General features: G+C 46.5%; 1 protein-coding gene across 1 annotated transcript in view; it reads left to right on the top strand.

Annotated features, from left to right (window-relative positions):
• Positions 1 to 7,757: 7,757 nt before the first annotated feature.
• LOC135873081 (WD repeat-containing protein 64-like) overlaps positions 7,758 to 21,091 on the top strand; it is a 75,259-nt gene continuing 61,925 nt past the window's right edge. The window contains exon 1 of the mRNA XM_065397552.1: positions 7,758 to 7,825. Coding sequence (XP_065253624.1) covers positions 7,758 to 7,825 — 68 coding nt within the window. The remainder of the gene's footprint in view (positions 7,826 to 21,091) is intronic.

Here is a 21,091-nt window from a genome sequence, read left to right as displayed (position 1 = left end):
GCTGTTGTGCTGCTACCTCATCAAATAGGGTGCTGCCTTTGAGAGCAATAGAATGTTAAAAGGGATTTATGTTTTGTCATTTCTGTACTGTAAATTCCAGCAAAACATTTATTCCTGGCTCAGAAGATCATGTAAGTATGTTGTCAGTCAAAGATGTCATGTACTCTAATTATGATTGTTGCTTTGTAGGGGTAAATGAAATAACATCTCCCTCGAATTTAATCCACAAACCCAAGATTCAGCATTAGGGCTAAACTCTTGATTTTTAAATATTTTCCCCGTGGCCAACTGCAGTCTTACCTGAATGACATCCCACTATTGACGGACCAGAAGGCCAATACAGCAGATTTTAAGTAGTCAGCCAGCTTGTAAGCCCATCCTTCAAGTAAGCCAGCCCTAAATCCCAAGTCTACCATCTCTCAAGTCTGCCAGCTGACTCAGGCTAAGGGGCTGTTTAATTGCGGTGTAGACGTTTGGCTCTGGGACCTTCCCACCTTGCAGAGTCCTAGAGCCCAGGTGCCAGCCCAAGCCTGAATGTCCATACAGCAATTAAACAATGCCTTAGCCTGAGCCCCACAAGCCCAAGTCAACTGGAAGAGGCCAGCTGTAGGTGTCTAACTGCACTGTAGACATAGCCCAAGTGGTCAATGAACATCCACCTCTACCCCCCACAACAGAGTAGCTGCATGAGCACCTACAGCTGCGAGAGGCTCTCCCCAGAATGGAAATATTGTTTAAAAATTAGTGTCAGCCCTATAAGAAGCAACACCCTGTATGTTCACTGAACCTACAGCTCTTGATGCATGTTAACTCCATTAAGAATTGGATTAAGAAGTCAATTTTAATTATTTTAGCTCACTGATTCAGCAGCTGTTAATTTCTCCAATCTACTTTTACCCTAAACCTAACCCCCCCACACACACATTTTAATTCTAAACATAAGATTTTTATTATACTGAAAATCCTTCTAAAAAATTATATTATTTCTTATACCTTGAATTTATCAAAAATTAATCAGATGGTTTATCTGCAGACAAATCCCAGATTTTGTGAAGCTGGCCTCTTTACAAGTGCTACTCAAAACCTGATCACTCTTGGAGTTCATGTGTTTACATTTTTCTAATTAAAGGATCCTCCATCAATAGTCACTCCTCTTCTAGATGAGGAATGTGTCTTGAGATAGGCGACTTGGAACAGCCACTGACTTCACTATACTTTGTCTATCTACCATTTAAAGTACCAATCCTCTAAGGACAAGTTAGTATGTGCATGTAACTATGTATGTGAGTAGTGTGTGACTACTCTAACCATGTTCCAGACTAGTTTGTAGGAAGAAACCCTGCTACGTACAGGACCAGGAGACATTAAACAAGTGGGTTTGTTTGGAAGATGGGCCTCATTAACCTGCCACTTAGGGAACTGCTGTTCTTGGGTGAGTGGGGTCTTGCCAGACCACCCACACCCTATTCTGCCCACCCACAAGAAAGGCCTTCAGCCTAGATAGCCGTTTGTTTTGGTTCACTGGCCGTTCCAATCAGTTATTCACACAGCTCTAGCGAAGAGACCCAGTGACTATGTGACTCTTCTGGCCTAACGTGGTACACAGAGGCTGTATTGCTTGAAATGGATACTAGTGCTCCATCCCATGCCCTTGTGCTTGGAAGGAGGATGTCAGTCTGTGCAATCACTGTGCAGTTGTCTTGCACAACGTCCAGATGGTTGCAGGCAGGGACCCAATAATTACTGAAAGATTAAGAAAAGAAAATGAAGATGTCTTACCTATTAATAGTTAAATAGTGGTAGCTGCTAATACACTGAAATGAGCTTTTGAAGCAAACAGCAAATCAGCAGTATTATCAGATACTTTACTTCCAAGAGTCTTATAAGGCTTGTAGTCATTGCTTGTGAATGGGCTGGAAGACGTGGATGATCACAGTAATATGGCTAAGGGTCACAGAATAATGTCTCATTCAGAAATTTAATATAATTGACACTGAGGTGACCATGTAACACTAGACTTGAGGCAATATCTCATATGCTGAAGGAAGGAAAGTACATCAGTGAGAGCATTAAAAGCTACACTCAGAGCAAACACACACAAAGAAAAACAAGGCCCTTATTTCTATGGTTGGTACATATGTACTAGCAGCAGAGATGGTGAATTTATATCCAATATAAAGTTATGTATGGGTGGTCATGTAACTGAAAAAAGAGGCTGTCATTTTGTTTGCTGTATACTTAACCTTGAAATATATAAGAGGTCTCTGCTTGCTGCAGTTGTGGTTATGAGGCACTTACTATTGTGTGTTTTAATTTTGATGCAAAGTGTTTCTGAGAGAGTGATTTTTTGTGCTCTCATGAAGACTTTATATTTGTTCTCACTCTGTATTTCCTTAATCTGAAAGAAGTAATCTGGACTGAAAATACCTGTTTTGTTCTTTGTGTGCTGGAGAACACAACAAAACAGGGGATTTTGAGTTCCCTTAACTAGTTCTTAAAAGTCACTAGTTTATCTTCCATGCATTTGATGGTCTTTTACTAAAGAACTGTACTTTTTGCCTCTCTAAATGTTTTGCCTTTCTAAATAAAGTATCTTGACTGAGTATTTTTTTGGAAAACTGACTGTTATTACAAGAATTCATATGAACAAATTATGTGGTACTTATTACACTTGATCAGATGGACAGTACACTGCAGCATAACTTTATGGGGAATTCCTGCATCAGAGGAGTTCATTTTATTGTGATTTTCTGGTAAGACTCTATAATACTTGTTTGAAATGCTGTACAGTTCCAAAGGTAATGTATTGGCACTTCTCAAGCCTAGAAGGAAGGCAGATGACTCAAAGGACTATCATCCAAACACTTTGATCAGCATAACTTTTAAACTGTTTGAGAGACTGGTACTTAAATGACTATTGCCTTTAATTGCCCCACAGTTACCTCATTACCAGGAAGGGTTCCAACCAGGCCATAATGCTGAGGATCAGCTGATTAGACTGACATCTTTTATTTGACGCATGCATGTGACACACTGTACTTCACGTTCATCACTTTTATATGGTTATGATATATTTTGTACAAAGTATACCTTTGAAAACTCATTTATAAACTCATAATCTGCTGAATATTATTATCCTGTTGAAATGTGTGTAACAACACTGCATGTGAAATTATGAGATTTTGCTATATGATTGTTACTGAAATATGTTGCAATTCTGGATAACACTCATAAGCCAATTCCTCAGAGACAAAGCCACACTGGCATGCCAGCAAAGTGCTAAATAGCCATTATGTGCTTAATCAGGGATTCGCCAGCAGGGGAGTTGTAAAGAAGAAATTTACAGTTCACTGGAAGGACAGTTGGCAGTTCATATACACCATGGAACTGCCTGACCCCATGATCCAGCAAAGGTGCCTCTAGACACCTCTCCTCCCCCATCCCTATGGATAACAGCAAGATCCCTTGAAAGACATCATTAAACTAGGGGAAGTGGTCCTCTGGAGGTTTTTCCAGCCAGTACAGACTGTTGAAAGCTTTGGGGTGAGAGAAAACTTTTTGCTTTTGCATTTATTAGCCTTTGTAAAGTTTAGGAATTAGCTTGCAAGTTTATTTTTTTATTTCTTTTGTAACCAACTCTGACTTTTATGCCTTTTCACTTGTAAATCACTTAAAATCTATCTTTTTCAAGTTAATAAACTTGGTTTACTGTTTTATCTAAAACAGTGAATTTGGATTGAAGTGTTTGGGAAGCCTCCACTTGAGACAACTAAGCTGGTGCATATTTATTACCCTTTGTTGGAATGATGGCGTAATATATGAGCTTGTATGCTCCAGTGGGCTACTGAATGGTACAAGATGCACATTTTTGGGGGGCAAGACGGACTGAGGGATATGCTGGTGTCACCCTGTATTTATTCATGGCTGGCTGGGCATAGCATTCATGTACTCAGCTGGGAGCGACTTTGCATGCTGGTGGTTGAAAGATCAGAGGCTGGAGAGGTTTGCTGTTCATTAGCAAAGCAATGTAAAAGGCATCCCAGGCATCTAAGGGGACACAGAAGATCAGATTGCACCCTGGGGAATTTCACAATGCAGTGTTGTTGTAGCCATGTCAATCCCAGGATATTAGAGAGACAAGGTGGGTGAGATAATATCTTTTACTTGGCCAACCTCTGTTGGTGAGAAGGACAAGCTTTCAATCTTACACAGAGCTCTTCTTCAGGTCTGGGAAACCAGATGATCAGACCTGAAGAAGAGCTCTGTGTAAGCTCAAAAGCTTGTCTCTCTCTCACCAACAGAAGTTGGTCCAATAAAAGATATTATCTCATCCACCTTGTCTCTCTAATATCATGTATTTGAGACAGGACAGAAGGCGGGCATTGTTTTTTGTGGATTTTTTTTTTTTTTTGGCATATGACAGTTTGGCACAGTGGACTAGTCCTAAAATTATATTCCATGGTCCCAGACAAGAAACTTGTAGATTTTATTATGTAGATGATTGTGATCGGGTGTATGCGACGGACCACACTGAGAATGCCATACTCAGAACAGACTGCAAGAAACAGGGCAGACAATCCCCCCAAAGTGGTGGTTTATTCTATAATTAGATTCACCAAACAAGCTTCTATAGCACCACACTGATTAACAAGAAGCCAAACACAGTCCCCCTTAGGCATTCCAGCTGGAGCAGGAATGAGGCAAAATGGAGATATCTCAGGTGTCTTTTATATCCTCTGCTATGTGTGTGGAAATTCACTGTCCCAAATAAAGCCCCAAGCCCCTGTGTATGGAAAGTTAATGATAACGATGGAGCCTGAGTTCACATGTCCATAGCACATGCCCTTCCATGTTTTGCTGAATCACACCGGGTAGCCATTGGCATCTCACTGTCTGAGGCATCCACAGGACTGCGCAGGATGAGTTTCTTCAATGGCCCTGTGACTGGGGTCCCAGTAGAGGCCAGCTGTGGTCACTCAATTAGGGTGAACTGCAAAGAATGGGGCAGACAAACCCCAAAAAGCTGGTGGATATTCCACTACTTAGATTTACCAAGGCAACATAAAACAGCTTCTTTATTACCTCACTGGTTACTCAGAAGTCCAAACAACACAGTTCCCTTAAAGTGATCCAGCCTCAGGCTTCCATTCATGTCAAATATGATGAAAATTTCTGTAAATCTTATTTCGTCATATAAAAGAAAAGGTTCTACCAATCCCAAAGGATTGGACACATCACCTCCCAGGTTATTGAATATTGCAGATCTTACCGAAATACACACTACAGCCAATTCTTATTAACTAAACTAAAATTTATTAAAAAAACAAAAGAGAGAGAGTATGGTTAAAAGATCAATATACATACAGACATGAGTTCAATTCATTTAGGTGCAGAGATGGTGAGCTTGTAGTTGCAAAGAGTGCTTTTAGTAATAGTTCATAGGTTATAGTTCAATGTCCAATATCATATTCAGGGCGTACCAGCATAACTGGGACCTCAGTCTTGTGACTCAAACTTCCCCTGATGAAGCCTAAGCAGATCTGAGATGACAGAATCAGGACCCAAGGATCTTTTATACAATTTTATATTCTCTTTGATAAATTGGAGTTCCTCAGGGAACAAAAGGTAATTAGGATGACTTTGAAGGAGGTCCATCACTGGTATTTAGGTATACAAATTAACATAAGGCCATTTGCTTGTTCCTCTACCATTCACAGTACATTTCAAAGAGAGATGAATACCGAGATAGCCTGTGTTTACAATTCATTTAAATGCTAGGATGTTTTTTTGATCTCTGAACTATCAGAATACAGCATAGACAGGGACTGTTGGTTACATTGTCGACCCTACTCATACATATGTAAATACACAAAAACAGAAATATTATCTCCCCACATGTCTTTTGAGGGTTATTTATTTTGCAGCATGTTTAACCCTTTCTGGCCATGTGTCACAGGCCCATTGTGAGCTGAGTGTCCTTAATGGGCCATCAAAACATAGCTGTCTAGCCCTGATGTAAATCTATCTGGGGGGGGGGGGGGGGGGAGGTGTCAGCCAGGCATACAACATGTTTTTGAGATACAGATACATAGCCAATATTCATAACTTCAGATATAAAGATATAAACAGAACTATCATTCTTAGCAGATTACAACTTTTCATTGATACCTTACATGCCATACTTCGTATAAGATTTGTTGCAATTGTATAACAGTGGTAGTAACAATCATATAAATGGTCATATTCAATCATACAGCATCACAATGATTTCTAACAAAACAGTGATTGTCAAGTGTGGGGATGGTTCAATCCCCAGTGTCATATGAACAATGGATTTCCGTAAGGATCTGTACTGCTCTTTACTCCTGAGGGAATACTGCACACGCCCATAATTCATGTCCTGCTGCAGATTTTTTCCCCCAAGATAGCCCAGTACAGCCATTACAAACATTGAATTTATCTCCCCATGTAAGTATTATCACACTTCTTATCAAACTGTTTGTACTGGGCTATCTTGATTATCACTTCAAAAGTTTTTTCTCTTACTTAATTGGCCTCTCAGAGTTGGTAAGACAACTCCCACCTTTTCATGCTCTCTGTATGTGTATATATATCTCCTCAATATATGTTCCATTCTATGCATCCAAAGAAGTGGGCTGTAGCCCATGAAAGCTTATGCTCAAATAAATTTGTTAGTCGCTAAGGTGCCACAAGTACTCCTGTTCTTTTCGCGGATACAGACTAACACGGCTGCTACTCTGAAACCATTCACTGAGTAGTTTCTATTGATTTCATTAGGTGACTAAATACCTTTGTAGATCTCACCCTACCTGGCTGATTGTTTTAAAGGGTTTTAAATTGTATTACGTTTCACACTGTTTCCTGGCACCCTGAAGTGGGATTGTTTTCTCAGAAAAATGTTGCTATATCTAACATCCTTGTTAATCTCCAATTGGGTATATTCCGTGCTGGAATCGGCCTCTTTCTGCAAAACACACTAGCTTTAAAAACCCTGCTCCTTGCTGTTCTTTTGAAACGGGACAAAGTGAAATTAAAAGCAAGTGACAATAGTTGCACCTACTCTTTTCTGGTCTCTTGCCCTAACTGGACCGGAGAAAGAGTGACCAGATAGCAAGTGTGAAAAATCGGGACGGGGGTGGGGCTGTAATAGGAGTCCATATTAAAAAAAGCCCCAAATATGGGGACTGTCCCTATAAAATCGGGACATCTGGTCACCCTAGCCGGAGAGGAAAAATGATTTACCCATAGTATAAATCAAGGGAGGCATTTTCCTGCCTATAATTGACAGCTACATAGATTTGGGGGAAAGTTCTGTTTATTACATGAAGTGACTAAATGTTGCCAAGCAGAGGCTGCTTTTCTGCGGGCATTTTTAATAAACTCTGCAGATCAGGCCTAGCGCTGAAATTTTACTTCTTTTGCTCCCTATTGTGGCACCCCCTCTCCCTTTTAGCCAGGGGGCCGAGGGCGAGCAACCGGAGAGATGCATCAGCAGCCCACACGCAGGAGCCTCACGCCCAGCACCATGAAGATGAGGAGAGGGGTGATGGCAGCTTGCAGCGCGGTTCCCGCCAGCCCTGTGCAATCATCAGCCTCATCATGCCAGGCCCGCGGAGCGAGGGCGGTGCAGGGCGGGGAGCAACCCCACGTGCCAGGTCTGCAGCGTCTCCAGTGCGGCTGGGCACGGGCTGCCGCTGCCGCTGAGCGGGCTTGGCTGGGGGTGCCCGGCCGGGACCATGGCTCTGAGGAAGGCAGCGCGACCGCGCTCTGCATCAGGAAAGCTAGAAACATTCCCCCGCGGCAGGTGAGCCCCCGTTTCCCCTCCAGCCTGCGGGCGCGGGCCGAGCCCCGGCGGGCTGGCAGCAGCAATGTTGTGGGGTCGCTGTTGTCAAGCAACCAGGCGGCGGCTTGCGCTGGCCAGGAGCCGCAGGTGCTCCCCGCGCCCGGCCCCGCTTCCCCTCGCCGCGGAGCGAGGCGTCTGAGGGGCGTCCCGCGCCTTTGCCTCCCGGCTGTGCGCGGTCTCCGGGCTGAGCCGGCTCTCGCTCTGCAGTGCGCAGCCCCGGGAGTCACTGCTCCCGCCCGGGAGCGCTTGCTGCTGCCATGGGGAAGGTTTTGTTGTAGGCGCTTAGAGAAAGCGGTGCCAAGTCCCCCGCTGCTCGGGACAGCGCGAGGGAAGCGATGAAAGAAAAGAGCATTGCAGTAAACACTGGGGGGAAGCTTTAGGGTCCTTTTTAACCCTTTCGTGTTAATGTCCTTGGTTATTGACAAGAGTTATTCCTCTTCCTTTCTTCTTCTTCTTCGTCTGCTGCTGCGATTGTTTATGTCCCAGAACCCAATCTGATGCACAGTGCACAAGGTTAGGAGTACTTGTGGCACCTTAGAGACTAACACATTTATTGGAGCATAAGCTTTCATGGGCTACAGCCCACCACATCAGATGCATAGAATGGAACATATAGTAAGAAGATATATATACATTCAGAGAACATGAAAAGGTGGAAGTTGCCATACCAACTCTAAGGCCAGGTCTACACTACCGCGGTAGTTCGACAGCTGGCAATCGAACTTCCGGGTTCGATTTATCGCGTCTGGTCTGGACGCGATATATCGATCCCGGAAGCGCTCGCCGTCGACTGCGGTACTCCAGCTCGGCGAGAGGAGTACCGCGGAGTCGACGGGGAGCCTGCCTGCCGCGTGTGGACCGCGTCTGAACCGCGGTAAGTTCGAACTAAGGTATGTCGACTTCAGCTACGTTATTCACGTAGCTGAAGTTGCGTACCTTAGTTCGAATTTGGGGGTTAGTGTAGACCAGGCCTAAGAGGCTAATTAATCAAGATGAGCTATTATCAGCAGGTTGTGGTTCTGAGTGTGCTTCAGGCTACAGCTTGTATCCTGGTCCCATGTCTGTCCTGGTTGTTCCGGCCAGGGGCTGACTTTGGGCTCACCACTGCTGTAGTGTATTGTGGAGAATGAGGGAGTTATTTACCCTTGTTTTTTCTAAATATCCTATGCGCCTCAGTTTACTTGTTTGATATTATCCTGGCTGAGTGCGTGGAAGCAAGGCCGGCTCCAGGCACCAGCACACCAAGCTGGTGCTTGGGGCGGCACCTGGAGGGGGGCGGCGCGGCGCTCCGGCCTGAGAGCGGGGCCGCTACTGGGCTCGCCGCCCTCCCCCCAGCGCTGCCTCTGGCCGCCGGGGAGAGCGGAGCCCCGGCCGGGCTCTCCGCCCTCCCCCCGGCACAGCCTCTGGCCGCCGCGGAGAGCGGAGCCCCGGCGGGGCTCGCCGCCCTCCCCCCGGCGCTCTGGCCCCTGGGGAGAGCGGAGCCCCGGCGGGGCTCGCCGCCCTCCCCCCGGCGCTCTGGCCCCTGGGGAGAGCGGAGCCCCGGCGGGGCTCGCCGCCCTCCCCCCGGCGCTCTGGCCGCCGGGGCTCCGCTCTCCCCGGCGGGGCTCGCCGCCCTCCCCTGCCGGGGGGGGGCGGCGGGAGGCTTTTTTGCCTGGGGCGGTAAAAAAGCCAGAGCCGGCCCTGCGTGGAAGAAGCTGTCGATGGTAAACGAACAGGAAACAAAACACTGACAGAGATAAGGCACTTACAGACAGAATACCAAACATCCATAGGGGAACAATTGGGGAACGCCCACTCACTTGGCTCCAGCCAAGTAGCAAGGTTGATTCTTCCCAGGCTTGAGCCTAGGGCACGAACCCACTAAAGACCACAACCTACAGAGGAAGTGGGGTATTGTGTACATCTTGTACATGGAAGGTTGCAGGGCTGCTACTAGCAGTTCAGGCTTCTGTACCGAATGGGGAATGGCTACAGAGCGATGGATCCGATGTGTTCACTTTAAGATCCTTTAATGCACTGCCAGCAGGGCCGGCTCTAGGTTTTTTGCTGCCCCAAGCAAAAAAATTTTTGGCTGCCCCCCCCGCACGCTTTTTTTTTGGCTTTTACACATGTTTGCACTTTGCAGTTTTGTGTTGACTGTTTAAAATAAAAAAAAAATGAAAACAGAATTTGTAGTTAGTGAAATAAAACAGTTTCCTACTAGTGTAATTTTAACATTTAATTTTAACAAAAACACAATTACAAACAATTTGAGTTCAGCTATACACTGTAATGAAAAACTTTAGTGTCTTCCAGTTTCTCATAAATTAAAAGAATTTATATGAACTGAATTTTTCTGGTTTTTATACTTGCGTAGTCTTTTAATAAGTCAGTGAAATCTAAATTTTTTGCAATAGTACTTTCAATTGAAATTAATGCCAGTCCTGACATACGATTTTGAGACATGGTGGACCTCAAATAATTTTTTAGTAATTTCAGTTTTGAGAAACTGCGCTCACCAGAAGCCACTGATACTGGTAATGTTAAAAGAATGCGTAATGCTATAGCAGTGTTTGGAGTGAAAAAATCATTTCTTGCTATAAATTTTAATACTTTTAGAGGAGAAGTTTTAGGACTTATTAGCTCAGATAAAGCTATTAATTCATCATACAATTCTACTGCATCAATGTCAGCAGCGTTATCAGTACTGAGCGCTAAATGTAGGTCTTGGCACTGCTTCATGAGGTCTTCTTTGGAAAACTGATTTTTAATATTTCCAATATTGTATAAAAATTCAAAAGTTTCACAATGACCATGCAACTGACAAAATCTTTCTTCAATGGAAGTTATAGCTACATCCAAAATACAATAGAAACATTCAACTTTAAACCTTTCGTTTGGATCGAAAATAGGATCATCATGAGCCTCATAACAAAACTGTCTTGTTTTTTTCCGAGGACGAATGAATTGTTGAGGTGCAAACGTTGGTTCAAAATCAAGATCCTCTGCTATTGTTGTTGCTTCTTTGACAGTTTCTTCAAATCCTTCATCTGAACGGTATTTTTTTTAAATATTCCAGCGTTTTATTCAAAATCATCTTTGCCTCGGATATGTCTATGGTTATGTTCTGCATAACTTTGCTGGACGAATGAATTGTTGAGGTGCAAACGTTGGTTCAAAATCAAGATCCTCTGCTATTGTTGTTGCTTCTTTGACAGTTTCTTCAAATCCTTCATCTGAACGGTATTTTTTTAAATATTCCAGCGTTTTATTCAAAATCATCTTTGCCTCGGATATGTCTATGGTTATGTTCTGCATAACTTTGCTGGTCAAATTAATTTGATTTAGAATATTGTGCCAAATAACCGTGCAACATGAAAATTGAAACTGCATCATTTTCTGAGCTAATGTTTCAGCTTCATGTTGAAATGAAGGATCATACGACAAGTCCTGGCTTATTTCGAATAGTGCATTGTAAATCTCTCCTGATGAATATCGGAATGGTCTAATAGCTTCTATCCTGCTTTCCCATCTAGTTTGACTCAGAGGTTTAAGTGTGAGTTTTTGTTCAAGATGCTTCTTCAAGACTGCCCAACGGTGTGTGGAAGCACTAAAAAAGTTGTAAATTGCTTGCACTGTGGTAAAATATGAAATGGCATCTTTAGATGATTTGGCGGCATTACTGACAACCAGATTGAGTGAATGCGCATGGCAAGGAATGAAAAAAGCTCGATTGTTTAAATTCAGTATTCTTTGCTGTACACCTGCATGTCGTCCTCGCATGTTTGAGCCATTATCGTACCCTTGGCCGCGCATATTTTCTAAAGGTATTCCATAGTGTTCCAATCTCTGTAGAATTACATCTGTGAGGGCTTTCCCAGTAGTTTCGTTCACTGGTATAAATTCTAGAAAGTGTTAACAAATTTTCACTTCTGCATTTTCATCAATTTTCAGAAATCGTAAAACTATTGACATTTGCTCGGTTTTGCTCAGATCTTGAGTACAATCAACTATAATTGAGTAATATTTGGCATGTTTCAAATTCGATAAAATTTCATTACGCACTCCATTAGAAATTAATTCTATTATCTCATTTTGTGTATTTTTACTCAAATAATGGGTGTGAATCTCTCCATCTTTCACTCTTCATACATGCTCAGCCATAGCATCAAATTTTGCCAATAACTCAACCAATTTTAAGAAATTTCCATTGTTATTCTCATATAAAATATCCGAGGATCCACGGAATGCGAGGCACTGTTCGGCTAGGAAATTAATGATTGCCAGTAAACGTTCCAACACTGCTTGCCAACGTAGAATTTCTGAATTTAGTTGACGTTGCTGTACCTCATCGATTGTTGTACCGGTACGTAATCTGTTTGACAGCTCAATCCAATTTGTCAATGAGCGTAAATGATTTTTTGATGTTTCATGTTCTTTCAAATGCTGATGCAAATTTCGCCAGTCATTAAAACCTGCAGTTGCCAGAAGAATGTCCGAGTTACAGAACAGTTTGCAGCAAAAACAAAAAACTACATCTTTGGTCTGTGAATACACTAACCACGATCTATTAATTTGTTCGCCATTTTTCATTTTTTTCTTCATAATGGATGGCATAAATCGACGATTCGACTCATTAAATGGATATTCAAATGTAGGATCTAGTTTTGAAGGACCTTTTTTCACAATAATAATTCGCATTGTATCAGTAATTATTGTCAGCCATGTACTTGGATCTGATCCTATGTCAGTCGTTCCACCTTCCAATAATTGTTCTTCAGTTTTAGATTTGGATAACAGTTCTTCATTTCTGGACTCTTCAGCTGAAGTAGTAAATCTTTGGATGGATTGTGATTGTTCGTCTTTATCAGTTAGTGAAGATAATCTTTGGTCAGATTGTTGTTCATCTTTATCAGTTGATAAAGGTAATCTTTGGTTCGATCGGTCTTCATCAGTTGATGAATAATCATCTTCAATGCATTGCTTAGAGCTTTCTCCTTGATTGTCGACTTTTTTAAAATACTTTTTTGAAGTACGAGATAGTTTTTCTAATTCTTTTTGCCATTTCTCTCTTTGTTGCCGGTAAGCAGCACCAGAAAGTCGTTTTCGTTTTTGTCCCGGCATTTTAGCCCTATGACCACTGGCACCGATGCGAAATGGAAATTAGCGCGAATGGCGCCGATAGGGCAGCACAGTACACACACATAATCGTGATTTGAGTGACCGTGTCACAATGTGACATGATATTTTTCACGTCACACTCCTATTGCACTACTGTACTTGCCGTAGGTAAGGCGCTAGTCATTGGGGCGAGAGAGCTCCCCACGAGCTTGGATACACACTGGACCCAGCCCTGCTGGCGTTTTCCCAGCGCTGAGGCCGCCCAGCTGGGAGCCCGAGGGGCATGCAATGGAGAGAGCTCTGTGGCTGGAGGAGCCAAGGAAGAGGTGCTGGGCTTGCAGGACAGATGCTGCCCCTCTCTGCCACGTCGCTTGCCCCCTGCAGGGGGGGAGGCAGAAGGAGACTCTAGGCACCGGCACCCTGAGGCCACCCTGCTGGGAGCCCGAGGGGCATGCAGTGGAGAGAGCTCTGGGGCTGGAGGAACCAAGGAAGAGGTGCTGGGCTTGCTGGGCAGATGCTGCCTGTTAGAGAGCTTATTCCTTCACTCTCAGAGAGCTTATTCCTTCATTCTCACACTTCCCTGGTCCTTCTCGCATGAACAGAGAGCAACAATACCCGAAGTCCGAAGGTGCAAACAATTCAGTGTTTATTGGGGTGAACTTCCAGCAAGCTTAAATCCAAGTTCCTTTTTCCTTATTTTCGAATCCCAACTTACTTCCTGTTTGCCCCTAATTTATATAGTAATATTTTTAGCTATACCTTAACCAATCATTCTACTAAAATTTACCTAACCAATCCTAACATATTGTAACATGATTAGCTAACCAATTATATCCCACTACCTTAATTAGTTTACACCCAGCAAAATTAATTATACAGCAGACAGAAACAATTACAGAACCAGACAGAGACCATGCAAATAAACATACAAAACAATACAGAAGTGAGGATTTCACAACTACATCTATACAGACATAAGCGTTTTCCAGCTGTGTCTATTGATAAGTGAGTTCTTACCGGACAAAAAACTATCAACCTAAGTTTCCTTTTATATCTTCTAGGCTCTTTTCTTTCTCTGGAGGTGATAGGAATATCAGAACAGGATTGTATTCCTAACAGCCCAATAGCACCTTATTTCCATGTGACTAGTTTGGAATGTGAGGATGTGACCATACATTTCCCAGTTTATGGCTGCCTCTGCTGCTTAGCCGAAGGCCTTAGCCTAAGAAGGCCTCAGACTGTTACAGTGAGAGAAGGCTCTTACACATACAGAAAGTGATTTTGATTCTTTCTTTTATACCTCTATAACTAGCTAAGTGATAAGAATACACCTAAATTCTTAAAGTATAGGCCTTTACAGACAGGCCTGAATATCTATATCCTAACACTGCCCCTCTCTGCCAGGTCGCTCGCCCCCTGCAGGAGGGGAGGCAGAAGGAGACTCCAGGCACTGGAGTGCTGTGGGGGGCTGGGGAGGGAGGCAGCAGCCTCTGTGGCTCCAGCAGGCAGAAGCTCCCCAGGGGTCCTGGGGACCCTCCCGCCTGGCCCGACTCTTACCTTGCTGCGGATCTGGCCTGAGGTGGAGTCATCTCTGGTCACCGCCGCTCCCAGGGCCAGGGGTTGGGGCTGCTGCTGGATCCCAGCCCTGCTCATCCTTGGGCTTCGCCTTGGCCCTGGCACAAGCTGGGCTCAGCCTGGGCTGCCGCTCCTCTCCCCTCCCCTGGCAGGAGGCGGCGCAGAGAGGAGGAGGAGGAGGAGGAGGAGGCAGAGGCGGGGACAAGCTGAGGAGGAGCGGACAGCCCGGGCGCCATGTTCCCCTGTCCTCTGCAGCCGGAGCAGGGCCGGGCTACCGGCTCCCGCCTGGGGGGTGGGCGCTGGCCGCGGGAGAGCGGCGCAAACAAGCCGAGGAGCGGCCCGTCCTCTGAAGCCGGGGCAGGGCCGCGCTACCGGCTCCCGCCGCTCTCCCGCTGTCAGCGCCCACCCCCCAGGCAGGAGCCGGTAGCGCAGCCCTGCCCCGGCTGCAGAGGACGGGCCGCTCCTCGGCTTGTTCGTGCCGCTTTCCCGCGGGCAGCGGCCATCCCCCCCTCCAGGCAGGAGCCGGTAGCGCAGCCCTGTCCCGGCTGCAGAGGATGGGCCACTCTTTGGCTTGCAGCGGCGGGGACAAGCCGAGGAGGAGCTGTCTGTCCTCTGCAGCCGGGGCAGGGCCATGCTACGGCTCCTGCCTGGAGGGGGGGATGGCCGCTGCCTGCGGGAGAGTGGTGGGGACACGCTCCCCACTTAGCCGGCTCCATGCCCTGCCGCACCCGGCAGCAGAACAGGATCCAGCCCAGGACGCTGCTTGAGGTGAAGCCCCAGCATTTTGACGCCCCATCCATTTTGCCGCCCTAGGCACCTGCTTGTTTAACTGGTGCCTAGAGCCGCCCCTGACTGCCAGGAATGGGGGTGGTTAATGTATGTTACACACAGCGGCACCTCGTGGCTGAACAGTGTAGAACAGTTTAGCATGCCATTACAGGGGTAGGTGGGCAACAGTGGCTGGGGATGAGGAGTCTCTGACAGAGACACTAAGACATGGGTGGGCAAAGTTTTTGGTCTGAGGGCCACGTCTGGGTATGGAAATTGTATGGCGGACCATGAATGCTCATGAAATTGGGAGTTGGGGTGTGGGAGGGGGTGAGGGCTCTGGCTGGGGGTGCGGGCTCCAGGGTGGGGCCAGAAATGAGGAGTTCAGGGTGCGGGAGGGGGCTCTGGGCTGGGGCAGGGGGTTGGGGTGCAGGGGGGGTGAGGGCTCTGGCTGAGGGTGGGCTCTGGGGTGGGGCTGGGTATGAGGGGTTTGGGGTGCAGGAGGGTGCTCCGGGTTGGGATCGAGGGGTTTAGAGGGTGGGAGGGGGATCAGGGCTGGGGAAGGGAGTTGGGGGGGTGTGAGGGCTCTGGCTGGGGGTGTGAGCTTTGGGGTGGGGCTGGGAATGAGGGGTTTGGGGTGCAGGAGGGTGCTCCGGGTTGGGATCGAGGGGTTTGGAGGGCGGGAGGGGGATCAGGGCTGGGATAGTGGGGTAAGGGAGTCAGGGGTGCAGGCTCCAGGCAGCTCTTACCTCAAGTAGCTCCTGGAAGCAGTGGCATGTCCGCCCTCTGGCTCCTACGCGGAGGCACTGCCAGGCAACTCTGCGCGCTGTCCCATCCACAGGTGCCGCCCCTGCAGCTCCCATTGGCCGTGGTTCCCAGCCAATGGGAGCTGTGAGGGGCGGCACTTGGGGCGGGGACAGCGTGCGAAGCCCCCAGGCTGCCCCTACGCGTAGGAGCCAGAGAGGGGACATGCCGCTGCTTCCGGGAGCTGCGCAGAGCCATGTCACCCACAGAGTGGGGCAAGTCCCCAACCCCGCTCCCTGGCAGGAGCTCGAGGGCCAGATTAAAAGGTCTGATGGGCCGGATGCAGCCCGCGGGCCGCAGTTTGCCCACCCCTGTACTAAGAGATCACTGTAGGGACTGTCCGTCTTTCCCAGGCCAAGTGCAGGAGGACTGGGCTGAGTGGAACTTACCCAAAACTTGGAAGGAAAGAACAAAGTTTAGGTGAGATCCAGGCATGTAGGCTTTTTGCTCTGCATGCTTTGGACTATAAGGTGGATAGAAAGCTGGCTAGATCGTCGGGCTCAACGGGTAGTGATCAACAGCTCCATGTCTAGTTGGCAGCTGGTATCAAGCGGAGTGCCCCAAGGGTTGGTCCTGGGGCTGGTTTTGTTCAATATCTTCATTAATGATCTGGAGGATGGCGTGGACTGCACCCTCAGCAAGTTTGCAGATGACACTAAAATGGGAGGAGTGATAGATACACTGTAGGGTAGGATAGGATACAGAGGGACCTAGACAAATTAGAGGATTGGGCCAAAAGAAATGGGATGAGGTTCAACAAGGACAAGTGCAGAGTCCTGCACTTAGGATGGAAGAATCCCATGCACTGTTACAGACTAGGGACCGAATGGCTAGGCAGCAGTTCTGCAGAAAAGGACCTAGGGGTTACAGTGGACGAGAAGCTGGATATGAGTCAACAATGTGCCCTTGTGGCCAAGAAGGCTAACGGCATTTTAGGCTGTATAAATAGGGGCATTGCCAGCAGATTGAGGGACGTGATCATTCCCCTCTATTCAACACTGGTGAGGCCTCATCTGGAGTACTGTGTCCAGTTTTGGGTCCCACACTACAAAAAGGATGTGGAAAAATTGGAAAGAGTCCAGCGGAGAGCAACAAAAATGATTAGGGGGCTGGAGCACATGATTTATGAGGAGAGGCTGAGGGAACTGGGATTATTTAGTCTGCAGAAGAGAAGAACGAGGGGGGATTTGATAGCTGCTTTCAACTGCCTGAAAGGGGGATCCAAAGAGGATGGATCTAGACTGTTCTCAGTGGTAGCAGATGACAGAACAAGGAGTAATGGTCTCAAGTTGCAGTGGGGGAGATTTAGGTTGGCTGTTAGGAAAAACTTTTTCACTAGCAGGGTGGTGAAGCACTGGAATGGGTTACCTGGGGAGGTGGTGGAATCTCCTTCCTTAGAGGTTTTTAAGGTCAGGCTTGACAAAGCCCTGGCTGGGAAGATTTAGTTGGGGATTGGTCCTGCTTTGAGCAGGGGGTTGGACTAGATGACCTCCTGAGGTCCCTTCCAACCCTGATATTCTATGATTCTATACCTTTGGTTGAATACATAATAGTTTGTTTTGAAGAAGTTGTCTTGAAGTTACATTAATCAGCCACTGGTCACAGGCTTTTGGAGGAAAAGGGCTAATATGCCAAAGTTGGGGCTGTCATGTTATCCCAATCGGTAAACAAGAGAGCTGCAGCTCAGAGACGCAGTCTAAGCATAGTAGGACCATGTGGTTCTTTCCAGAAGGGGTGAAGATAGCAAAACCTGTCTGCAGAGAGGTCCACTCAAGAGGGACTAAAAGGGGCTTAAACTGCAGCTCATCCCATAAATTTGACATTTGGCAACACCTGCTTTTGTAAGAGGACACTTCCAGGTGCTTCTAAAACAGTCCTGGTGAGGTCCCTACTTATAAAGGTATCACTTGACATGACAATCTTGACTTAACAACTTGTATTGAATTTCTTAGCATGTGAGCAATGTTTTAGTCTTGGAAGAAATGCTTGTGGTGGTACATTTTTGTTATACAAGTTTTGGGTAGAGGGAGCTGTGTGAGTAGCAGGAGAGTCTGCGCTCTGCTGGGTCTGATTAGATTGAGGCAGAGTTGTATGCTGGAAACTGACCTTTGGTGGTGGACTGAGATTTCTGAACGAAGTGATTGCCTGCATCTCTGTTCCAGGACTAATATATTTGTAAATAGAGCAAGTTACTTTACAGTTATGTCTACACTTAAACCACTGCAGTGGCCCAACTGCAGCACTGCGGCTGCGCTGTTGAAGCGCTTCAGTGTAGACACTCACTACAGTGATGGGAGGGTGTCATAGGCGCCAACTCCATGGGTGCTCCAGGGCTGGAACACCCACGGGGAAAAATTAGCGGGTGCTCCGCACCCATGGGCAGCCAAGCTCCCCCCATTTCCTCCCCCTCCTCACTTCCTCCTTCCCCGAGCGTGCTGCGTCCCTGCTCCTCCCCCCTTCCTCTCTCCCTCCCAGTGCTTCCCGCATCCCCGCTGCCTAACAGCTGTTTGGCGGTGCTTAAGACTTTCCGTGAGGGAGGAGGAGGAGCCAGGGACGCGGCGCGCTCAGGGGAGGAGGCGGAGAAGAGGCGGGGCAGGGGTGGGGACTTGGGGGAAGGGAGTGGAATGCGGGTGGGAAGGGGGCGGGGACTTTGGGGAAGGGGTGGAATGGGGGAGGGGCGAGGGCGGTGCAGGGGCGGGAAGAGGCAGTGCAGGGGCAGGGCCAGGGCACGGGGGGGTCGAGCACCCATTGGGCAGAGGGGAAGTCGGCGCCTATGGAGGGTGTGACAGTATCCCTGGGGTGCAACTGGGGACTGTGGGACTGCTGTGCCCCCTTAACTCACTAATCTGGATTGTCTCAATGCCTTACTGGTGACAAGCAGCAAACCCCTCCAGGTGCTGTTACCACTCAGTATAACCACATGTGGAGCCCCACACCCAACCAGATTGCATGAATGCTCTCAGAGACATTCATGAATCACACAGAAGAAGGCACGAGCCAATTCATCCCAGCTCTCAGCCTTGTACCACCGGAATATACCATCTTGCACTGCTCAAGACCCTTTCTTGAGTAATGCAGGCTTATTCATTTGTTCATCACTTCATCAATGGAAAGTGGACATAACACCAGCCTTTGTAACCTGAGCAGATTTATCAAACACTTCAGTCAAACTCACTGGTAAGAATAAACATTAGAATAAGTTTACTGATTACAAAAGATGGATTTTAAGTGATTATAAGTGATAGGCAAAATTCAGAGTAGTTACCAAAGGAAAATAAAAGATAAGCACTCAGTTTAAATTCTCAACCTTAATAGACTAGGCAATATCTGGACTAAGCAGTTTTTCTCACCCCACTGGATACTGCATATTAGTTACAGCCTTCATATGCAGGCTCTCTCTGTTAGCCTGGGGACCAGTCTCCTCAGTCTCCTCAGCATTCTAGTCGCCTTCAGCGTAGGTGAGGGAAGAGACAGGACAAACCATGTGGCCTCTGTCCTCTATTTTATATCCTCAGTCCATGTGCTTGGAGAACACAAGTCCAGGCATGTTAGGTGGGCATTGCTGAGTCACCAGGCAAGGCTGAGCAATTCCTCTGCTGTGGCCTTGTGCAAGTGAGTCATTGAATTGTAATTCCCTTGCTGGACAATGGCTGCTGATGGTTGTTCGACACCCGCCTGGGCATTGGTTAGCTCCCTTGTTGTTTCTGGGGAGTTAATATCTGGGCGATTCCCCAACTCACAGTATATTTTAGTGACAACCATACAGCACAATCTCATAATTTCATATGCACTGATATACATATTTAGATAGAACAATGGCTTTCAGCAGATCATAACTTTTCCCATGCTACCTTACATGGCATGCTTTATATGAAATATCACAAGTATATAAAAATGATGAAGGGGGGGGGCTTACAGGGCGGTCCCCTGAGGTATAGAGTGTCACAGAGGTGTTCTCCCATTACTGTAGTTAATCCACTTCCCTGACAGGCGGTAGGTAGGTCGACAGAATTCTTCCATCATTTTAGCGCTATCTACACCAGGGATTAGGTTGGCGTAACTATGTCCCTCAGAGCTGTGTTTTTCACACCTCTGAGCGTCGTAGCTGGGTTGACCTTACTTTTTAGTGTAGACCTGGCCTTAGAATATACCCAGAATCTGTATCACTGATTTCTGCTCTGCTGGGAAAGCTGCTCTGCAAGGTCCTTACATCCGCTACCGCTTGGCAGATGGGCAAGACTGGTGTCAGACTGGGCCAGTAGTATCAGAAGAGGGCATTAGGATTGAGTTGTGTTAATTAATCCCCCTTTGGGTAGGAGTAGACTGGTGCTTAATTGTTCGATAGCTTCATGTTTGTGTTCTCAGTCAAATTATTTTGGTGCTAACTTCTCCTCAGTCCTGGCAATGTGGTTATCATGAGCAACCTACACAGCTCTTGCTGATGTGCTCTCTTGTGTTAGGAGGAATGACTCTCACGGTGGCAGTAAATGATAAGAAATCTCAGTAATGCACAAATGAGATCATTCTCTCACAACTTCAAACCCACACATGATTACTAACCATGGCATTTCAATGCAGCGTGATCTCCTGCATGATGGAGAAAAGCAGCTTGCCATATGGATCGCTGCTCCATCACATACCTTTGCAAGTATATTCACACACATGAGTCACAGTAGACAAGAATCATTAGTGTTTGGCCAAATGTAAGCTCTACTCGAGTGTGCATCAGTGATTATTTTGTTATGTGCTACATCTTGGGAAACATAAGCTGGTTCCTGCTTATAGGGGTCTGAGCCACATAGGAATTATTTTCAATTATATTTGATTGAAAATACACTATGGAAATATGTTGGAGAGCCTGTATCAAGGGCTTTTACTCTCCTAGGCTGGCATTACAGATTGACTTGTGTAACCTAGCAGCATGAACATCATCATCATGTGAAAATAACTATTCTTGGCTTCCGTGTTCCATGCAGGAAA

This window comes from Emys orbicularis, chromosome 1, assembly GCF_028017835.1.
Source record: "Emys orbicularis isolate rEmyOrb1 chromosome 1, rEmyOrb1.hap1, whole genome shotgun sequence".
Taxonomy (NCBI): Eukaryota; Metazoa; Chordata; order Testudines; family Emydidae; genus Emys; species Emys orbicularis.
This window is presented reverse-complemented; position numbering and strand designations above follow the sequence as displayed.